The 22,182-nt window shown below is 41.6% G+C and overlaps 2 protein-coding genes across 5 annotated transcripts in view; both read right to left on the reverse strand.

Annotated features, from left to right (window-relative positions):
* Nucleotides 1–749: 749 nt before the first annotated feature.
* Nucleotides 750–4,723, reverse strand: LOC111673312 (glutathione S-transferase A-like). The gene is made up of 6 exons (XM_023431051.2): nucleotides 4,490–4,723; nucleotides 2,969–3,034; nucleotides 2,744–2,849; nucleotides 1,395–1,513; nucleotides 1,201–1,289; nucleotides 750–1,104 (listed from the first exon to the last, which is right to left on the reverse strand). The coding sequence occupies exons 1-6, from the start codon at nucleotides 4,655–4,657 to the stop codon at nucleotides 972–974; spliced, it is 681 nt and encodes a 226-aa protein (XP_023286819.2). The 5' UTR covers nucleotides 4,658–4,723; the 3' UTR covers nucleotides 750–971.
* A 1,100-nt stretch (nucleotides 4,724–5,823) lies between these two features.
* The window catches only part of fhod3a (formin homology 2 domain containing 3a), a 56,137-nt gene continuing 39,778 nt past the window's right edge, over nucleotides 5,824–22,182 (reverse strand). For 2 of the 4 annotated variants that reach the window (XM_023431050.1, XM_023431048.1), the window contains 15 exons: nucleotides 21,714–21,764; nucleotides 18,472–18,689; nucleotides 16,287–16,613; nucleotides 14,920–15,608; nucleotides 14,329–14,469; nucleotides 12,501–12,659; nucleotides 12,221–12,403; nucleotides 11,182–11,301; nucleotides 10,696–10,857; nucleotides 9,491–9,681; nucleotides 9,167–9,371; nucleotides 8,996–9,019; nucleotides 8,473–8,683; nucleotides 8,187–8,351; nucleotides 5,824–7,372 (listed from right to left, as the gene is read on the reverse strand). In XM_023431050.1, coding sequence (XP_023286818.1) covers nucleotides 7,290–7,372; nucleotides 8,187–8,351; nucleotides 8,473–8,683; nucleotides 8,996–9,019; nucleotides 9,167–9,371; nucleotides 9,491–9,681; nucleotides 10,696–10,857; nucleotides 11,182–11,301; nucleotides 12,221–12,403; nucleotides 12,501–12,659; nucleotides 14,329–14,469; nucleotides 14,920–15,608; nucleotides 16,287–16,613; nucleotides 18,472–18,689; nucleotides 21,714–21,764 — 2,929 coding nt within the window. In that variant the 3' untranslated portion in view covers nucleotides 5,824–7,289. The remainder of the gene's footprint in view (nucleotides 7,373–8,186; nucleotides 8,352–8,472; nucleotides 8,684–8,995; nucleotides 9,020–9,166; nucleotides 9,372–9,490; nucleotides 9,682–10,695; nucleotides 10,858–11,181; nucleotides 11,302–12,220; nucleotides 12,404–12,500; nucleotides 12,660–14,328; nucleotides 14,470–14,919; nucleotides 15,609–16,286; nucleotides 16,614–18,471; nucleotides 18,690–21,713; nucleotides 21,765–22,182) is intronic. The other 2 variants (XM_023431049.1, XM_087169808.1) reach the window with 2 other exon arrangements.

A 22,182-nucleotide genomic window follows, 5' to 3' on the forward strand; every position in this document is an offset into this window, starting at 1 on the left:
AATAAACAGTATACATATTCCACGTTGAATGCGGCAGCCCCATGATAATTATCTTTTCTCTTTCAAATAAAAATACCAACTGCCTCTGTAATTGTCAGCTGGTGGAGCAAAACGGGGAACGCCCCAAATCCACGGCGCCAAGACCAAAACGTAAGCTCAGAGAAAAATATAAAACATTCAACAGGTAGAACAGGTGGCTCAGATTCATGGTCCAAGATAAGAACCACAATGTCTAATAGAGTTGGTAGGATCTGAACTCAAACTCATACACACGTATAACACCTCTACATAGTTAAAACATCAATATAGTCATCCAGGTTAGCGCATGTCTCACAGAGGATCTGCATTCTGCATAAAATGCAAAGTCATGCAGAGGATGCAATGGAGAACTATCTCCTACATGCAAAGTCATGGTAACTCAGGACATTTCAGTTACCTTTGTACAGACGAAAACAAGTTTGGGCACAACCAATCAGCCAACAAAACGCATGGGTCAGGTCCGCAATGACTCCGCCCACATTTTCTACTGAGATCTAATCTACCGTGAACTGGACCTGAATATAGGGGTGTTGGCGGGTGTCTGCAATCTGATCACATAAACTCAACTATAACATCTAAACTTTTCCTCATCCTTGACTCTCAGACTTCAGCAGTGACATCTTGGCTTTTATTTGTGCTATAATTGCAGACCCACTACAAAATTCAAATGAACAAAATATAAGTTAGTTTGACAAAAAATAAGAACCACATTTCTGCCATTGTGACGCTGATGTATTTAATGGTTATCTCAACACTGTGTTTCATTTTCAGAAAAATAGAAGAGCTATATCATATTTGACAAATTATGAGTTGTGCACAAATGTTGAAACCTACAGGAAGACTCAAAATGCATTCAAGTGCTGCTGTAGTAACTCTTAGAAGCCAAACTACAACACAACAGGCAGACGTGGCTTTAAAGGGGAACGTGGATATCAGATGTCTTTGAGTGTGTCTTGTCCCTTGGGGTTCTCCAACCAATGAGGAGGCCAGCTTGCTTTGACGCTGGGTCTCTCCTTCAACAGAGCGTAATACTCTCCCAGATGAGGGTAACACTCTGCGGATAACCTGCGAAACAGAAGGGCAGGAGACACTTTATTTTCAAGCCATATGTGCACTTGTCAGTGTGACTTCAGGATAGTACACCAGTCATTTCCCACTCACCCAAATCTGAAAAGAGTAGCAACAGTTGGAAAAACGGTCACATCCGCCAGTGAGAAGGATGGTCCTGCCAGGTGAGCGCCTGAGCCCAGCTGAAAAGAAAGAGGAGACAAATACAGCATGTTTGAATGTGTCAGTGCATTCTGAGTTTGTGTGTATGTGTGTGTGTGTGTGTGTGTATACTGTACACAGACTACCTTCTGCAGGTAACCCTCCCACAGTTTGATTTCAGTGGCCAGAGATTCCTTGTTCCTCTGAAGAGCTGAGTCATGCCTCTCTCCCTCGGGGATGAACCAGTTATAGTAGATAACAGCATCTTAAAAAAAAAAAAAAAAAATCAAAAACACTCACATTAACATATTGAACAGACAGCAGCTTTGGTGATTGTATTATTATATTTATTTATTTTTAAAAACCTTAGTAATTCCCTAAATGACCCATTAAGCATTTTAGTTCTTAGCAAATATTCCTCAAATAGGACTAGATAGTACTTTTGTTTGGAACTACTTCCAGCAGCTGATTTATTCTTTAGTATTTATAGTAGCAGGACAGTGTTTATTTATTTTGAGTCAATCCCACATACACTGTGGGATTAACTCAAAATAAACTACAGTTCCCACAGTTATCATAATAAAGGAGCACCTAGTGAAACATTGCAGCTCACTGGTGTGTTTTTAATAGTCCTGGACAACAATGAAGCTCTATGCACAGACAAATACACAGCAGAAGTTTGGGCAGTCTCGTTTTTTGTAGCCAGCTGACTCTTTCTAATTAGGAACTTTCAACCTGTCTTCATGCAGATCACTTCAAATTCTGAGATATGTCCCGGCTGGCTTTCAGGCCGAGCATGTTTTGAAATCTACCCACAGATTTACAGTGATGCTCTGTGAGCGGCTGCTCCAACAGCTTCAGCTTGGGTTTGCTGAAGTAGTTCATGGTGCGGTTTGGGTTCTGATTTGGATCAGTGTACCATTGTAGAAACTGGCCTCTCTTCAGTTTCAGTTCAGTTTTTTTTTTTTAACTGACTGCAGGACATTTGCATCCAGGATTTGCTGATATGTAGTGAAATTCATCCTTCCCTCTATCTATGCCGTGTTCCCTGTGCCGCTGGCTGCCACACAATCTCAAAGCAGAATATTTCACCCCTAATGGCAAGTCCTAACAACTAAATTAAAACCTGATGGTTTAATGAAATCGTAAGTGTTTTACAAGTAGTAGCGTGTAGGGATTTTTTTTTCTTAATTTCAGGAAATAACAAGTAACAGTGCCCAAGGATACCCGAACCTTTGCACACAACTGTACTTTGGTAGAACTGTCGAGAAGGTTTTCTAAAAAAAAAACTGCCTTTTTTACTGTTTTATGTGGCTACCATTGCTGTTTGAAATTAATAGAACATACCCAGTATTTATTGATGACAGGATGAAACATAACAGGTCAAAAGAATAATTCCTAATGTGATCTAAGAAGTCAGATTTGGTTTGTGTTACAGCTTGTGATTACTCTGCAGTCACCTGACTACTTAAGGGATCTTGTTTGCTTGTCTTACTGAGTTTTTCGTAGAATGTGAGACCCTCAAACATGCGCTGGTACATCAGTGCTTGTTCTGCTGGGCTGTCTGGGATCAGTTTGTTTCCCTGGGACTTAAACTGACTCTGACACATGGAGAGGAAAGACACACACATTTAAACATATCACACTTCATAATGCTTAATTTAGTGTTGGTATAATTGCTGAAGTGATATTTCTTTAGTTAACGTAGTGGCTCACTCACCTCCAGGTAGAAACAGGCTGCATAGGATTCATTCACAGCGACGTCTCCATGTTTGAAAGAAGGAAGCTTCAAAAAACAAACAAGAAGACAGGCTGTTTAATGGTTTCCTGTTATTACCTGCTATTATGTTTCTAATCCAGTGTTAATGCTAATGCTACTGGGAGCTAATTAAGACAACATGCTGTGCTGGTAGTGTTGGGGTCCTACCAAGTGCTTTTAACACAACTTGTTTAGCTAACTGTATGGAGAATTACGTCATGTGTAGTGTTATCTGAGGATCTGACTGTGCGAATATTTTCTTCACAATAATAGTAGTGCCCTCGTTTGCTTGAGCTGCCACATCATATCACATATCCCCGTTTATACAACAATTAGTTCCGACCAAGTAATTTCATTGGACGAGAGGCATTGAATGAGTGCAGCTGACAGAGTAACTACGTGTATCACTCCGCTTTACAGGTGTTCTATTAACCATTAATCAGCGTTACATTTAACGGCCGTTATCTATCATAGATTGTAACAAACTTTGCAAAGATGAATATATTCCAGAAATAACATTTGAATTGAATTATGTATAAGAGTCGTCAGAAGAGGATGGAGGGAAGAAGCCACACTTCAGCGAACACCCGAGGCAACGTGTGGACAAATTAGCAAACTAGTGCGCACTGTGCAGGTCAGGAAAATGTTTAGCCTTTGTGTTGCTTAGCAATAGTCCAGTATCAGTCCAGTTGCGGAACTATTTTCCAAATAAATGATGATATACACAAAAAAAAAACCTTAAGCTGTTGTTGCTTATTTAACTAATATTACGCTCGTAGAACTGTTGCATAAAAGTAATATCACACGAGAGGGAGTGATGTACTGGATATCAGCACGGCTGTGATTCGGTCATGGGTACTCGGCCGCGTGATATTGCTTAAATATAGATAGAACGCATTGACTCGTATACACCAAACTACATTCAAAATCCAGTCAATTAATTTTTTATCTAGCTTACTGATAAACTACATGCCTGCTAAATCACGAATTGAGACTTTAGGGTGACATGTAATGCCTCATGATAAATTCGGCATGCTGATAACACAACTACTATAAAAACTCGAAATAGTTAATTGCTTACATTGGTCGTTACCGCCCTCTATGGTGAGTTTGTGTGAAAGGCGCTTAACTGGGTCACAGAAATTCATAAGGTCTTATACTTCTGAAAAAAGACGTGCTTGATAAACGGAGTATCAGCCGAATTAAAAACTCCTTCTCTTTGACTTGGTAAAGGACTTATTTTAAGCTTCAACAGGTGTGTTTCTGCCAGTAAGATAAAAATATTAAATGCTTGAAATTGTGAATGGATTTTGGCGTTATCTTAGAACTATAGTATATAGGGGTTAATGAAAAGCGGCAGCGGCTGTTCCTTCTATTAAGGAAAGTGTTTGACGTTATTACGCACTATTCACACTCACTAGTCTATTTTAGTTAGTCTACTGGTTAGTGGTTATGATGGGGTTTTCTGCAGGCTGCTCCTACCTGTCCCCTGGGATTTATATCTAACACTTCTTGGGACTTGTGCTCCATTTTCTCAAAGGAGAGCAGTTTGTGGTTGTAGCCCTGCAGGTTCTTCTCCTCCAGAGCGATCATCACCCTCCAGCAGGGAGGAGAGCCGGAGCCCCACAGCAGAGTCATGTCCGTGGCCATAATTTCAGATTTCACAGCCTGAAGCTCGGAGCTTCTATCAGTCACTGCGCACAGGAGAGGAGTGATTTGTTGTTGTTCTTCCCTCAGTTCATGTGGAGCTCAAGCTGCAATCCAAGCTCACATTGCCACCTACTGGCTTGGAGAAGAGACTACAATTTACTGCCCTTTAAAATAATGCACTTTCATCATAGTATCACCTCATGTTAAAAATCAAAAATTGAACACATGACTTGTTTTTTTTGAATAATCTTTACTTTACTTTACTATTATACTATACTGGCCAGCCTGTATAGTGGTCAGCTGGCTTTAATGCTGGCTCTGTCCTTCAACAGGCTGTAATATCTGGCCAGTTTGGGGTAATGTCCAACAGACAGCTTTAAGAAAGGACACAAGGTTGACATGTAACTGAGAGACAAAGCAGCCTGGAGCAGCAGTGTGTGTGTATCGTACTGAGTTTATCAGTGAGGGTGAGACCCTCCATCATGCGTTGGTACATCAGTGCTTGTCCTGCATCAGCTTGTTGCCCTGGGACTTAATCTGATTCTATACCAGCAAAGACATAGAAAAAATAAAGATTAGGCCTATGTAATAAACTGTGCAATATGTCATGTTTCATATTTAGTTTCAACACTTTACCTCCAAGTATAAACATGCGGCAGTGGACTTATTCAATGTGTTGTCTCCATATTTGAAGGCAGGGAGCTAGAAGAATAAAATAACATTATGTGAGCATAAGAAGTCATCTGCAGCATGGTCACATTTTACTGTTACTTTTTACAGACACATAGTATTCATAGGACAAATAAGAAAAAAATGAAGTTTAATATTGGCTAAAGGGAATTAAACTTCTACCCAGAGGCAGCTAGATTTAACTGGAATATAAACTTTGAATTAATTTGTGTGTATGAACTGGAATACGCTAGTGCTTTGTTCTTCATGATCATCGTGTGCATGCTACACCTACCTGTCCTCTCCGGTTGATCTCCAGCACTTCCTGAGATTTGTGCTCTCCTTTGTCTCTGACACACACACACACACACACACACACACACAAAGCAGCAGTCTATGGCAGCTCATTGATCCAAAGGTTGGTCACCGACATGGTCTGCTGTGTATTCAAGGGCTCAGAAGTGAAAGCATAGAAGAAGAATGACATGCACATCCACTTTTTCACTCAATGGTTTTGTCTTTTTATTGTAGAATGTGTATACACAGCATTTCAAGTGGAAGTGTCTGTAACCATGGTTTTTATGTTCAGCTCACTACATGATATTTATGCAGTGATGTTTCCCAGTTTTTGCTGGACTGGGAGAGGAGCGCACACTTCAGCTGGGACTGCTCCACGACCTGTTTCAAGTTCATACAAAGTACAACGTGACCACAAAGTTCAAAGCAAATGTCCAAATGTTGCTCCCCTCTCTCTCTCTCTCTCCCTCTCTCTGCAGGGAGCAACATTTTAAAAACACATATTTCAGCTCTGACCATATCTTTCATTTTTTTCATCTTTAATTACAATTCACAGAATAGCCTCTTTCTCAGACTATAATACAAGTTTCTACAGAAAATTACAAAAATAATACAGAACATGAACTGCACTAAACATGCACGCTGTATCTGGCAGCTGACGAGGGCATTTACACATTTTTCTGCAGGATTCTCTGCATGTCCTTCAAATAGATTATTAAAATTTTAAAAAAGTCCTTATCTTTTTGTCTTTTTACACTTTACAAACAGTTCCTCTGAGATAAAACTTCCTTTTTCTGTGTTTTGAATCAGTCATTCATTTCAGCATAACAGACTATTAACGCTGAGTAAGGTGCAAGATGTCTGAGCTTAGCAAATAAATATTGAGAACAGTTCTGTCAAAATAAAAAAGGTAATTGTAGTCAACACTCACCCGTGATATAACTACACCTGTGAAATTGTGAGTCATCTGACAAGTAGGAGGTGAATAAAGCAATAGCAAGAGATGGCGAAAAGGTACAGCAATGTCCCTTTTAAATGAAAGGCACACATCAAAACCTTTCATATTCCCACTGATCCACAGCCACAATGGCCACTTGTCGAACATGCAGCTGCAGAAACAAAACTGGATTCTCATTAAGCCTCTTTGTTTTTTCAGGATTTTTTGGAAACCGGATAAGAGAACAAATCAAGCTTCCTCTTCAGCCCGTTCGTCTTTACAACCAAAATTCACAGCTTAAATAAATGAAACATGGTGAAGTCACAGCTGCAGAAAGTTAAAAGCAAACATTATCCCTTTGAACTAACGCAATGTTTAAAATATGTTTATATAAATAAAAAAAAGTTTCAGCTCAGTGTAGAGGCAGAATCACTGAATTCAAATTCTCTTTTCCTTCTTGCCAAGTTGAACACATCAATCTCTATCTTCACTTCCACTTTTTCTTCTGGAGGATTTTTTTTCTCTGCTGCATTAAAAACACTATGGTGGCTGCAGTTTCATCACTCAGACACATCAGGCAAGATTAGCAGCTGACAAAAACCTAAAGGGGCATGTAACTGCTGGAGTACAACAACGAGTGTGACGAAGGCAGGCAGCTGACGGAGGCGTCGCATCGATGTTTGCCGCTGTGTTTCCACAGCAAAGAGGACAGAGACGGGAGGCAGAGGATCACATTTGTGAGTCTGGAGAATCAGTTAGTCCCAAAGCAAGAGCTTCTTCCGGTGTCAGACCGTTCTTCAGAGTCCGCCTCACTGCGAGGAGAGGAGAGGAGAAGAGAGGACAGGAGAGGAGAGGACAGGAGAGGAGAGGAGGAGAGGAGAGGAGAGGAGAGGACAGGAAGGAGAGGAGAGAGGAGAGGACAGGAGAGGAGAGGACAGGAGAGGAGAGGAGGAGAGGACAGGAAAGGAGAGGAGATGAGAGGAGAGGAGAAGAGAGGAGAGATATGGTTATGTGCTGTATCCCAATGCCATACTACATACTAAATATATACAACATGTACTATATACTACTGTTTAAGTTTTATGGTGTACTGTTTTTGCAGTTATTGTAGAAAGAAATCAACATACTTGCTGTAACTGTTTTATACAGTATATATATATATATAGAGAGAGAGATTTTTATAACAGGAAATGATTCAATACAAACTGTGACTTAATTAAATGTTTAAACATTTACTCTCTGATTTTAAAGTCTGATTTTATGTCTACTCTGTGCTTGTGTTGTGCTTTAATTTTTATAAATTTTTTCACTTGCTCATTATTAAAAGTATCAAAGGTATTAAGAAAATTGGTCAAAATTTATCCAGCGGAGGCCGAGACAACCTGACTTTTAGTTTCTAGTATGGGTCAAGCTTCAGAAACGCTGGATCATACATTTCCTACAATGCAACCAATATTGTGTGTTTCATTAGACCCTTCTTGCCTCATAAATGCCCACTTCTTTCAAATGGATTCTAATCCTAATGCAGGCTTTTCTTTAAAAATCTGAGGCCCGATGACATCATCAGGGGTTATTCTCTCAGACTTTACTAAGCATGTATTTGGGATTTCAGCTTTCAGGTCGTACATGACTTGCGGTTTGCCCTGGACCTCCTCCTCTCTCTTGGCTGAGCTCTGGTTCCCGGACCCTGAGTGGCCGACCTCACGATGCGCTCCATGATCTCGTCTGCGGCGTCGTCTCCACAGATCTGAGTGTCCTCCACAGGTGGTGTCCGTGCTTGCATAGTGCGACCTGAACAATTGGAGAAGCGTGAAAAATGGTTCAGCACGAGGAAAAAAACCCTTTAAAGAGCTGTGACTTTTGCTGCGTATTTATCTGTGAGACCCTGTAGGCAACTTCCTGTCACCCTCACCTCCTCGTCCAGGCCGTGATCTGGTCCGTGTCCGAAGCCCCGGCACCCCGCTGCTCTCCTTGTCTCCGCCGCTGAGGCTGGTTCTCAGCACAGCCTTCATGTGCTCGTGCTCTGCAGCATCCTCAGCATGGCCCAGGCCCTGAGGCTGTTCGCTCTCCTGGCTACCACTAGGGGCGCTGCTGTTGCTACTGGAGCCACGTCGACCACACTGCTGGGGAGAGAGACGATATGAAAGGATAAGAATTTGGCTTGCATTTTAAGCACTTTGGGCTTTAACCATGCCAAACCTGAAACATCAAGGAAAACATCCAACCTGTAAAGATTACAGTCCCTACTGTATTTTACTGACTGATCCACTCGTTTAGTGAAAAGGAAACTTTGAGGTAGTTACAGTTAGTTGTTTCATGCACACACACACACACACACACACACACACACACACACACACACACACACACACACACACACAAACATACACACACACACACACAGACATGCAGACAGGCAGCACACATGTTGATACCTCACTCTCCTCTTCATCATCAGACTACAGGAGAAAGAAAGAGTGAAAGTTAAAGAACAGATCAAGGATAACGAAGGAAGCACTAGATTTGGAAAAAGAAGAGCTAGAAAACAGAGGTGAAAGTCGGTGTGTGTGTCTCTGTGTCAGGGATTCTGTCTGTGTGATACTCACAGGAGCGTTGACGTCAATGATCATCTTTCCTCGGGTCTTGTTGCGCTCGCGGTGGTCGGCCCTTTTCTGTTTCTGCTGCAGCACGCGGTCTCTGGTGGTTCGGTACTCCAGCGCAAACTCGCTGAGGATCTTACTGAACCTGTGGACGCTGATCTCCCTCACACTGTAGGCCGGGTGACCGAGGAACAGCAGGAATGAATGGAACCTGGGTGAAAGAAGAGAACGCTTTTCTTCACAATAATGAACATTGCATTGCAAAATACAATAATCAAGCAAAAAAACAAAACAAAAAAAAAAGGACAAAATAGTTGTGAGAGGAGCTACCTGTTGATGATCCTGCGGTGAACGATCTTGAGGATGATGATCCTCTCGGCGCAGTCTTTGAGGAAGTCAGACATCTTCTGCTTCAGCTGGGGCTTCATCTCATGCTTGGCGATCACCTTCAGGTGGTCCCATGAGGCTTTGCAGCGGCGCTCCATCTGACACAGGTTTTCCTGCAGCTGGTCGAAATCCACCTAATGAAGCAAATCAAGAAGTTCTTTAATCAACTTGCATCAAAAACAACATGTAGGAAGTCCTCTTATTCAGCCGACCCATAAAACACCGTTTAGTTTAGAAGAATCTAATCAAACCTAATGTTTTATGAATAACTTGTTCAATTTCATGTTAATTCAACTTTGAATTGAGGTGTTTTGACTTACTAATTATTCAATTGTTTGTAAAGAAGCATGAGCATTTTAGCTGACTTCCCAGCATGCACTGTTTGGGAGTCAAATCCCTCCAAAGATCCTTCTTTTTTGTAGTTTTTGAGAAAACAAATATGGTGGAAACTTGCTGTGTCTTTAATACTTGTTAAATAATGGATGTTTCCTCTGATAGTAATGAAAACAGTCTTAACCACAGTGAAGATTAGTCTCCACTTCAGTCCCTACTCCTGGACACTTTTAACCCTTTCATGAATTAGTTATGAAAGCTTAAATCAAGATTTTTTACTTGTGGTTTTATACTTCATTAGACACGAAGAAAATATTTTGAAAAAATACTTATATATATTAGATTTTTATTTTTTCACTCTGATGGACAGCATGCGTTTAACTTTCAATGATTATTTATATGCAATATCAGTGTAATACATAGAAAAGTGTATTTTATGAAAACTGTGAACATTAAATGTCAATTTATGACTGTAAAACAAATGCTTTTTCCATATTTTAACATATATTGCTCTTGGCAATCGAACAACAGCGCAAACTATAGCATGTCAAATTGTACGGACAGTTTTCTCTGTATGGTTGAGCTCTGACTGTTGCTTTGTAAATGTTACAGAAATTAATTCCCTTTAATAGAAATAACATCTAGAGCTGCAATTATTAATCCATTAATCAATTAGCTGGTCAAAATTATTATTTAATTATTATTTATTAATTATTCAGCAACTATCTGATAATCGATCAATCATTTGGACCAAGCTGTTGGACCAGCTTAAACATGTTTTACAGTGAGGGGATTCGAATGAGTGTGGAGCGGACCTTTGCAGAACGTGTGATGGCTCCGATCTCGGAGTAGAGGTCGGTGCTCTGAGGGAAGTTCTCCACCACCGCAGAGCAGGCGTGATGCAGCAGAGACTGTTTATGCACCGTGTCCTTCACCTCTGGAACCTTCTCCAGATACGTCAACTCGAAGCCTTTAGCCTGGACACATGGACACAACAGTTATTTACGAAAAGAAAAAATCAAATGTTACTTCTGTGCCTCCTTCTCTATATCGCTATGTGATAGCCTGAGAGTCATGGAGACAGTTGTTTAGAAAATGATGTGAAAGCAACGTCTGATCTCACTAAATTATAGTTGCCGATATGTGATGTAATTTTTAATCTACGAATGGTAGACTTGACTCATTCACACTCCATTAAAATCTCTCACAATCTCTATAATAACTGCAGTAGAGAGACAACAAAGGAAGCTTGTCATTGTGACTCAGTCAGGTGATGTGAACCTGTAATGGTCATGACTCACATTTGTGCCATTGAGGAAGTTTCCCATTGAGAGCAGCGTGGAGAGGATGTAGCGTAGAGTTTTGTTCTTCTCCAGCTGCTCCATACCCTCCTTCAGATCCTGCAGCGGCTCTGCCACTTCCTGGGAGGAGGAAGACACACACATACACACACACCATTAGTCGAGTCAATTAAGACTCCCAAAAACATGTGTTTCATTAGTCTACAGTTATATAAGCGGTGAGTAAACAGGTGCACCTCCTCTCCTGCCACAAATCATCTGCTTTTGTTTTAGGTCATGAGAGGTCGTTTAAAGGTTGCAGCCTCGGTCAGCCTTCGATATCAAACGTGCCTCTGACGACATGAGCCCTTTGTTTTCTTGCGAGCCTGTGTTTGTGTGCCTGCACGGTATGCTGCCCTCCATTAAGCCTCCCTCGACCAAACCGTCCCACAGAGTCGAGTCGGGAACGCAGCTCTGCCGAATGTGCGGTCGGGCATCATGTCTTTCATGGAGAGATTAAAGACAACTGCATCCTGCGGAAAGCTGTAAAATTTACAGGACAGCAACGGAGGGGCGGCATGTTTTTCATTCTCCGGGTTTCGACTTTGAACTTCTTCTCCTGGATGCATTCTTTGCTAAAGTAAAACATGGTGTGCCAGAAGAAGAGGACGAGGTGCTGCTAATAAGCCTGCATATTTTGTTATGATGTTGTTATATAACTATGTCTCTGTTTTGCGGATGTTGTTTGTACTAAAATGGATGTTGATACTTACTGACATGGGCATGAGACACACAAACGCACACGTGCTGTGCACATTTACTCAACACTTCATGGTTCAAAGTTCATTTAGCTATGTCTGTTTCTGCTTTAATAAAACCACATTCACTTATTATGTATGACTGTATGATTTTAAATGTGCATTTGGTAATGGCTTCGGTTTGGCCTCCCCACGTCGACATTCTTATGAAGTATCAATCATTTTTCTTCAAATTCGTATAGTTTTATCTTAAGAAAATAACAGTTTTCACTGTGAAAGTACTGCCCCGTGTTTAAACTGACCTTCTCAGTGGCCTCATAGTCCATCTTGAAGGCCCAGAGCTGGAGTCTGGCAGAGAGCTCGCTGATGGAGGATAGAGTGAGGAGGAACTGCTCTGCTGAGCCCAGCGGGACGTCGGGGTTGGCCAGCTGAGCCTCCTGGATCTTCTGCTTCTCCTCCTCTGTGGGGATCATGGTCAGGATTTTCTGAAGACAACGGATAAGAGAAGATATGGGTGATAGGTGTCATGGATGAGTTTCAATCATCACTTGCTTCCTTTTCACCGTCACCTCTATCTCTCACCTCTATGCCCTCTTTGTTGAGCGCATACTCATCAAAGTTAAGGATGGCCGTCTTGATAGTGCGAGGAGGAGGCAGCACCGTCAGACCGATGTTGATGGCGTTGCTCCTCTTGGAGTCCAACACGATGATCTCCTGGCGCTTACCGTCTGCTGCTGTTTTCTAGGACACAAAAATACAGGGAGGGTCAATGCTGGGTCTCCCTCTCTCTCCCCCTCTCTCTCTCCCTGTGGTCTGCTTTATGGGCTTGTAAGGATTAGAGGGATCATCACTCAGGTTACACTGACTGACAGCAGGAACTACATGGTTAGTGGCAGCAGGAAATACCGTGACAGGTTAGCTCTATACTGTATTGTTTGGATTAGTCCCCAGACACATTGTGACTATATGTGTAGAAATGACCTCACAAGCACTTGAGGCTATTATAAGTTATTACAGGAAGGAAGTATGTCACCACATTAAAGTGTAACAGAGTAGGTGCTAAGGCTTGGTTACTGCCTCTGGGAAATTTTATTAGCACAATATGGAGACTGGTAGACTTACATTGCAGCACAACTCTGCCACTAATGAGCTGCTTCATGTTACAGTTCATGCTATTACGACATAAGACTAACCTAACTTTTAACTAACTTCTGGCTCATTTCCCACAGGTTGTTAAGGTTAAAAAAAGTATACTTTTATTGATGACAATAATAATTGTTGTATAGAAATACACTTGTTGTTGATGGTATTCTATGTAAAGGATGAAATTCAATTTATTTTATTTAATTAAAGATTTATTTGAAAATTCTACTTTTGTTTGTCTTTTTCTTTTATCATAATGTGGAAAGCTGATTAATGTTTCTGTTAATGTTGGGCACATTAACTACTCAGACCAGCAAAGAATTCAAAGTTTAAAAACTTGTGAAGACTTGAGGTTGTACAACTACGAAAAACACGTGATACCAACCACATACTGTGGGTAAAAAAGAAAAACATGCAAAATTGGTTTGATCTTTTCAATCTCTCATCTTTCACATCTTACGGTAAGAAGAGCATAAAACCAAAAGAAGTGAAGTTCCCTCTGACCTCTGAAGGCTTTGGTTTCTGAAGGTTCTTTTAAAACTTGGATTCTCTCATTAACTGACAGCTTTGCTTGAGCCGTTTCCATCTTGATACTGTTGCTGGAGACCACCACCACACTGTCACATTACGTGTGGACCAGAAGTGAGTTACTAACTGGTTTGGCTCTAACGAGAGTTGTGGATTGAAGCAGTGGCTCAGGAGTTCAAAGTGTGAGGTGCCTGGCTTCAGCTCCCCTGTCTTAGTAGACCATACTTTTCTTATTCAAAGGCTTTGTGAGAATTACATAGGATTCAAGGCTCCCCCGTTTGATCACGATCAGAACACACATGACCTCGCTTAACCTTTAAAACATCAGCTTTCGAGTATGGGAGATAATGGACAACCAAGCCTGCAGACTGTGTGGCTGGCAACAAGGAGGAGTCTGTGATAAAGCAGCAGCCAAGACACTACATGAACTATCCTGAGAGCCAAATAGAAAGGACGTGACTCCTGATGAAGTTGTGCAGTTTTTATGAGGAGCTGATATAATTTGGAATTGATGATGATGGTGTTCAGTGACTATAACACATGACCATGCAAATGACTTGTTGTTAGTTGATTTCCCTGATAAATTTCCTGGTTTAGTTGTAGTGGACAATGTTCAATAATTGAGTTAGTTTAAGCATAAATCCAACATTGTACAGATTAGATTCAACAGCATTGATAAACTGACTATCAACCAGCGTTCCACACCTTTCTAACCCCCAACCAGGCACTGCTTGTTTACCTTTGTAACTGGTATTTCCTTCGACTTCGACTCAAACAGGTGTTCCAGTTTAGCCGTGTCCAACTTTACTGATTCCAGTTTGGACCAGAATGAGTCTCCACTCCGCTTGTAGTCCCTGTACTGAGAGTCTGTCGGACGCACCTGATCATGAACACAACAAGAATGGACTACATTAAGTGGAGACATGTGTTAGACTCCCATTTCCTACAATAAAACAGGTAAATGAGAGACAAATAACCACAAATAATAGCAGCAACAGGAACATGTCCTGTGACTCATTGTTTTTGATGACTCCTTAATCTTAACTGGCTGATGGAAACATGCAGTCTTTAATGAACTCTTCATCTTGATCTGTAGCATCTTCTGTCCGACCAACAATATTGGTCAAACCTAAAACAGTAACAGGACCTACTTCCTCTAGGCGTAGTGAAAGAGAAATCACTTACCGCCATTAAGAACATAAAGAAAATGTTTCATCTTGGATAAGTTCATGTGTAAAACTGAATTAAAACAGTGATGCAATTTTTTCATTTTTCTGAAAAGCCTTAGCTGCACCTGGTTAATGAAGATGCTCTTTGTGTCTTGACTCACCTCGCTCCAGAAGAGCCTGATTGTCTTCTTCTTCTTGTTGAATAGAGGCGGCTCTGGAGGAGGAGGCACTGGAATTGGACAACTAAAGGAAGGAGGAGGTGGAGGCCTCATAATCCCAATCAAGGGAGGCGGTGGGGGGCAGCTGCCTAGCATGGGTGGGGGTGGAGGGAAGCAGGGTGGTGGAGGAGGCGGGGGCGGGAGGTCGCCGCATCCTCCCATGAAAACGGTGTCCAGAATGTCCTTGTCGTCATCCTCTGTCAGGTCGGTGAAGTTGATGTCCCCGATGCGCAGCTCTCGTGGGCTGGCCAGGAGCTGGTCCCAGATCGTGTCTGATTCCTTCTTGGGTGGTGGGGGAGGAGGCTCGTTGGCTGGGCCCTCCAGGTGAGGGTGGGGTGAAGTGAGGTCCTTGATCAAGTTTCCAAATCGTTCAGCGAACGGGCGGATGCTCCCATGTAGCTCTGATTTGTCATCCCTGTTGTCGCTCTCCTGATCATCGCCCAGCTGCCCCTCAGCATCCTCCTTTGTTTCTTTGTCCTCCCCCTCTTCTCTCTCTTTCTCCTTCTCTGCATCCTCCTCTTCCTCCTCCTCATCACTGGGCTTCTTGTTCTGGGAGTACAGCATGTCCAGCATGAAGAGTTTGCTGTTGAGGAGTTTACTGCACGGCTCATTCACCTCTCCTTCCTTGAAGCCTGAGAAAGAGAGTGACGGTTAAGAGGAGAAAAAGGATGTAAAAATATTACCACTGTAGAGGAAGCCTTATTCTAAAGTATATTACACTAGGAGGAAGCAAACAAAACAGTTTATTTCCACTTGAAAAGTAATGTAAGGGCTTTGCCTCATTCTCTCTACACACTGCATTACAACCTCATCTGAAATAGTATCACTACTAAGAAATCACCATTAACTGAAAATACAGGATGCACTGATGAGATCCATTTGATCTGTAACAGCACCGACGCTGACCGGGAGTCGGGTATCAGACAGATGTGAATGACGAACATTACAAACAGTTTCTTAGTCAGTGTCATTACAAAATTCAGTGTTTTAGCTATCAGCTACATTCTTTCAGTCGCAGCAATCCCTGGCCCTATGGCACCTTTCATAAAAAAATGATCGCAGCAGGTTCCACACAGTGAGGTTAGCAGATTTTCAATTTGGGGGAAAACAGTGCACTGGTATCAGATCAGGACTCTGTATCAAGTATTTGAGGTGCTGGAATTGTATAGACAGAGAAAAGTCAGATCATCCCTGCATCCTCAGTCATTTGACTTGTTTCCAGGGCAACAGGCCATAATACAGCATATCATCCCCTTGTTTCAAAAAAACTGTGAATGAATGAAATTGAAATCAATTACAAAACTACCCACCATTCTCAGCGCTCCCCCTCTCCTCTCTCTCCAGAGTGCTGCTGGCAGAGGAGATGCTGGAGGCCGAGCAGTTGTCCTTCTCGTTTACTTCCTCATTCTGTCGTTCCTTGTCGCTCAGGATGCCGCTGTCCTCCTCCTCCGGCTCCTCTCTCTCTTTCTCCGGTTCCTGTGCGCGCTCCTCGACTTCTACCTCCTTTTCCGCGGTTGTTTCCTCATGCACTTCCACTTCTACCTCTTCCTCTTCCTTCTGTTCTTCCTCCTCTTCAGCGGTAGCTTCTGCCTCTTTCTCCTCTGTTTCTACGCTGGCACTGGAGTCATCAGCCTCTCCTGTCATAAAAAGTCAGCGTTACTTTATTCTCTAAGATTCTGTTTTATGGTTTTGATCTCTCAAACTGGTTAGACCTGCACGAGAGTGACAATCCTTCACACAGAAAGAAACTGTGAGATGAAAGGCTTATCTGCAATGAAATACTATTTGAAATATGTGACATGGCTGTCTTTGATTTTTAAAGGTGGCTCTGTTTAGGCTGCACATAGGACACTCTTGTATCAATACACATTCACACACACACACACACACACACACACACACACACACACACACACACACACACACACACACACACACTAAAAAGAAAAACAAAAACACACACCCATACACTAATGTAAACAATATGGCGGGTAAACAAAGCCGGGTTGTCGTAGCACCAGGATATGAACAGGAAATGAAGAATTAAGTTCCTGTTTACGTCAAAACACACTCATGTATATGGCGCACACTCGTAACTCAACAGTACAGTCCATGCAGTGATGCGGGCGGGGTTAGAATAACACGACACCCTGAGGCCTCATACACTCGCCTGTTTGACCTACAGTACCTCAGCTCGTGGCTGTGCATGCACTCCGACACAAGGCTGTTTTCTTACACAAGATGTTTTGGCATCACACTTTCAAAAAGCTCTTTCAAAAACCCATTTGACCCTTTCACCCATATCCTCTCTCTGTGTTTTTTTTCTTTTCTACCCCACTGATGGTGTCCCCTCCTCTCCCGCACTATTTTCCACAATCTGTCTCCTCTCTCCCTCTTTCGCTCACGTCTGCATGTTAATTTAAACAGCAAGCTGCAAACTGAAACAAGTTAAGGTTAAGAATGATTGCTTTGGGGCGTACTGATGGGAATTGAACTAGCGACCTTCTGGTATTAATTATAACTCCACAAGGTATCAACCCAAGTCATACAAGTGCTCTGAACTAGGAGAACTTTAACACATAGATACAAACCCTGCATTGGAAGCTATTTATGGTCAACATATTTTCGGCATGTACATATATTCAGTATTTACCTCTCTATATAGTCATTTTCAATTTAATTGTCCATTCCCATGTTGGATTCCCTTCATGCACACAAGGGATTCACAGGAAAACAAATCATGCATGTAATCCAGCATTAGCTCTGACAGCAGTCATATATCAAAAATGCATCTACATTACAAGATGTGGTCATTTTTGGTATTTTTCTGACAGCAGATCAGTTTTAAATATGAGCTACTAGATGAAGAGTTGCAGGCAGCGCGCTGTGTACTTCCAACCCCACAGCAAGGTATCCAACAGTTTCTGTGCCCCTGCTGTTGTCTATTACTGGCTACTAAAACTACTCACAGTGTGTGCAGCGTGAAATCAGATTGTGGTTCCAATTACTGACTTTCTTCTTTATTAAAGCGTGTGTTTGTTTGGCTGCTCTGTAAACACAGACACCGCTTGCTGCTCCGCTGTTTTTCAAACAAAACTAGCTGCTCAGAGTGTCGCCAAAACGACCAGGACTGAAATCTGAAGGATTTCAATTCTAAAGTATGTAAAGTAAGTTAATGTTAGTTTCTACCTCCACTACTGGTTATAAAACCATATATTATTCCACAGTGTGGTATAGCATAAGAATACCCCTTTGCTAACAGTGCTAACAGGACTAGCAGTCATAGTAGCCGTAGTAATGCTGAACACTATTATGTATCATCATACAAAACCTAATAGATGCCATTTGGCTACAGTATTGTAATTAAATCCTCTACACAAAGAGAAAAGATGTTAGTACATTTGATATTTAATTGGTTTTATGTGACTTGTTAATAACAGCCATACCAGTACTATGTTATTAGTCAATAACGTTAAGTATTCTCAGTTGTCATACCAGTCTCAGAGGGGGTGTAAGGGGTGGCTGGGGTCTCAGCTTCAAGGTCAGCCTCTGTGTCCTCTTGGGAGGCGAAGGAGGACGGGGTGCTGCTGCGTGATGACGAGGGCCAAGCCTCCGAGGGTGTAAAGGTCAGGTTGAGGTCAGGGCGAGTCCTCGAGACCCTGACGCGCTCCTTCTCGTACTCCTCTGCTGCCAGACGCTCCACGTTCTTATACCTGTGGGAGGGGGAGAAGGAGTATCAGAGGACAAAAGAGGTAAAAATAGAGTCTGAGGCAATGCACCTTCTGTCTTGCCTTTCTCCGCAGTGCTGCGCTGTGTTGCTCTTTGCCTAATAGTCCTAGACTAAACCACTAGTTACAAATTTTTTTCCAATTTACTTGAATTCATCAAAAACTTCATGTCTACCTAGAAAACGCTCAGACTATTCTTCAATATTTTCTCTTCTTGAGCTGCCGTACAACCTCAACACACTGCAGTATAAGCCCACCTCACTCCTTTACTTTGCCACATTAATTGTCCACAAAGAATTCAATGCATTCATCACTCATTTCCTGTAGTCAATGGGTTCACCATCCTGGTCCTCTCTCCCCGTCTATCTAACCAAACGCTTAGCTATCATCGGCAGTCCAAATATGCAACCGGAGGGAGTTAAGAGGAGAAGACGGAGTTAGGGAGGAGGGTGGAGAGCAGAGGAGAACGACAGGAGAGAAGAATGGGAGAGATGGGGAGAAGTTAATGTTAGTTTGGCTGCTGAAAGGCCAAACATCAGAAGTGAATCAGAGTAAACCTGTTCAAGATGTGCCTCGATCAGGTCTCCTCCCTGGTCTTTTTCATTTCTCCTCCTTCCTACCTTTTTCTCGTCTTCCTCCTTTTTCTCCCTCTACCAAACTTTACCATTCAACCTGCCGGCCAGAACAGAGTTTCAGGGCGCTGAATCAACCCTCTCTCTCTCTCTCTCTCTCTCTCTCTCTCTCTCTCTTTCTTTCTTTCTCTAACCCCTCCTCTTTCCCACCGTACCATGAATGTGTGGAGCTTCTGTTCAGAGTTCATTAGCATCAGGCCACTTCAGAGGGCTGAAGAAACTGGATACTAATATATGTGTGTGTGTTTGTGTGCATGTGCATGTGATCAGGAGTGAAATGGGAGTGAGTGAGCCAACTGTGTATTGTGTGATTGAACCTGGACCAAGACCTTCAATATGTTGTTATGTCCTTACACGCTTGATTAATAAAATATGTTGAGTGATAGGTTGCTACACTCTCCTTTACACTCTGCTACTCTAAGTAAAGTTCATGTTCATAATTAACGTCTGATTAGCTACACTCGCCCGATGTAAATTTATCAACCTGATATTGCCACTGTGTGAAATTCTGATGACAGCAGTGGTGGAGTGTACTAGATTGTGTAACTAGTTCTACTCAAGTACTGTGCTTAAGGAAATATTTTGACATACTTGCTTTGCCTGACTCTTTCGATTTCACTTCACACTTCTTCTCCACTTCATTTCTTAGGGAAACATTGTACTTTTTAACCCATTACATATATTTGACAGCTGTAGTTACCACTTAGGCTTTTAAATACAAAACATGTGATCAGATTATGAAATTTGTAAATTAAGTAGTTTAATAGTTTAAACGAGCTTCACCTCAATTTACTAACCCAGTAAAAATCTGCTTACAGATAAATGTATCTGTAATAATGAAACTATATATGTAATTCTATACAATGGTCGTAACACTCCAAGGGCATTTTGCTAATAAGACTTACTTTTTCTAAAGTGACATTTTCAATACAGGACTGTTACAAGTAATGGAGTATTTTATATTGCAGCATTTCTACCTTTGGAAAGACAGAAAAAGTTCTAATACTTACACCTCTGGATAACAGTCAATCAGGGGTGATACAATTGATATCAGGAATCATGATGATATATTGTCATGATTTATTAAGTAGCTTAAGCTTTCATAGACTCTGTAGGAACAAGACCAAGATGTTTACAGCGATGCTAGTGGCTCTGTGAAGTTGTACATAGGCATAGTGGTATTTTGAGCTAAATGCATCAGCATGCTAACTTGCTCACAATTATAATCCTAACATATACATTTCTTAGGCTTTTATATTTGCATCACACTTAGGGAATCTTGTTTCAGTCCAGTCCTTGTAAGTACACCATTAACAGTCATTGTTGGACTCAGTTGTTTGTCATTAGTGCAATATTTCATGCAAGTCCTTTTTGACCAGGTGTTACTGTGCTGTGTCCTGTCAGGCAGATGCGTCCCTCTGGGAGGTGAGCCAGGGTAAAAACTCATGTTTTTCTGATAACCATGACACCCAATTACACTGTAAATACATCAACATTATCCTTTGGAAACATCTCCCTCAGGCTCACTCAGCAGCTCATCTCTGGCTTTCTGTCCGTCTCGTGCTTGTTTCCTCCATCTGCTCTTAGTTTGTCTTTCTTTCTCTCTGTCTCTCCTTATTTCTTTCAATTGTATTGTATCAACTGTGCTTAAAACTGAGGATGAAAGTCAGCACTTGGCACAGTACATACAGTGTAGAGTGTCAAAAGAAGAAAAAGAAGCCGAAGGAGAAAAAAGAGGAGAATGAAAAGAAGAGGAAAAGGAAGAAGAAGAAGGAGCTTTATTTCCTCATATTATTAAATATTGTGTTGATCAGCATATTGGATTTGGTTTTATACAGCTGTCATCAGTCCTTGTTTATATAAGGCTGCATCAAGTATGATCAGTCATAAATCTGATCATGACCTCACATACCCTCCTGAGTAAATCTCTCGTTTCCCATGATTCCCATCTGCACACAAACATCGATTTATTAGCCTCATGAAAATTCTTCTTCTTCTTATTGTGTATGTGTGTGTGTGTGTGTGTATGTTTAAAAGTACATGTGCTTGAGTAAAAAGTGTGTCTGTGTGTGTGTGAGTGCATTCAGTGTGAAAAGCTTGATGAATCCTGGAATCTGATTTTCTCACAACATGCAGCCAAAGCAATCAGGCCCCTGGCAGAATGTTAAAATACAGCTCCTTAAGAGAGAAGAAAACAGGCAGACGGAGCAAAGAAAATCGGTTCAGTATCCCCCCAGCCTCTGGCAGCAAAGGGCACCTTTTTAACCTGAAAACAATTACTCCATTACTGAGCTTCCCAAACCACAGGCTCAAACATATTCCCCTCGGGTTCAGCTGTTCTGAGCGTGTGTTGTTTTGATTTAGCGCACACACTTACCTCTCCTCCCGCGCAAGCCTGGCCTCTTCCATTTTATCCACATAGCCGCGGCTGAGAGAGACACACAAACAGAGAATTTTAAAGAATAATAATCATTCCCTACTCGTGTATGATCGTCTGCAGACCTGCCTTTGTAAATACAACACGTTTGCACATCACGCGAACAAGCGGTTAAGGTACTGGTGCAACCCCTAATTCTCAGGTGTTTCTCATATTTTTCTTTCAAACTGTTAACCTTAGTCTTTTTAAAATATATTAAATTCAGATATTTTCACTTATAGTTTAGCATTTATTTTACGCACTCATTCTTCTGGAAATATTTCCTTTAATTTACATGCTTATTCTTTCCTTGATATGTATGAATTGTTATTTGAGTTCTCCTTAATCCCTGATATCGTCTGTTTTATTGTTAGTTCTATTGTAATCTATTACATCTGTAATAGTATTTGCATTCTTCTGTATGTATTCT

The sequence above is a fragment of the Seriola lalandi genome, unplaced genomic scaffold (assembly GCF_002814215.2).
Source record: "Seriola lalandi dorsalis isolate HSWRI2012SDOR001 ecotype SW California unplaced genomic scaffold, Sedor1 jcf7180002054916, whole genome shotgun sequence".
Lineage (NCBI taxonomy): Eukaryota > Metazoa > Chordata > Actinopteri > Carangiformes > Carangidae > Seriola > Seriola lalandi.

Bases quoted from the DNA above. Each gene is read 5' to 3' on its own strand.
- LOC111673312 (XM_023431051.2), bottom strand. From the start codon at position 4,657: ATGGCCACGGACATGACTCTGCTGTGGGGCTCCGGCTCTCCTCCCTGC. The intron at 2,850-2,968 runs GTGAGTGAGCCA...TCCATGTGTCAG, and splicing joins CAGCCTGTTTCTACCTGGAG to AGTCAGTTTAAGTCCCAGGG. The intron at 1,290-1,394 runs GTAGTCTGTGTA...CTTTCTTTTCAG, and splicing joins GGGAGGGTTACCTGCAGAAG to CTGGGCTCAGGCGCTCACCT.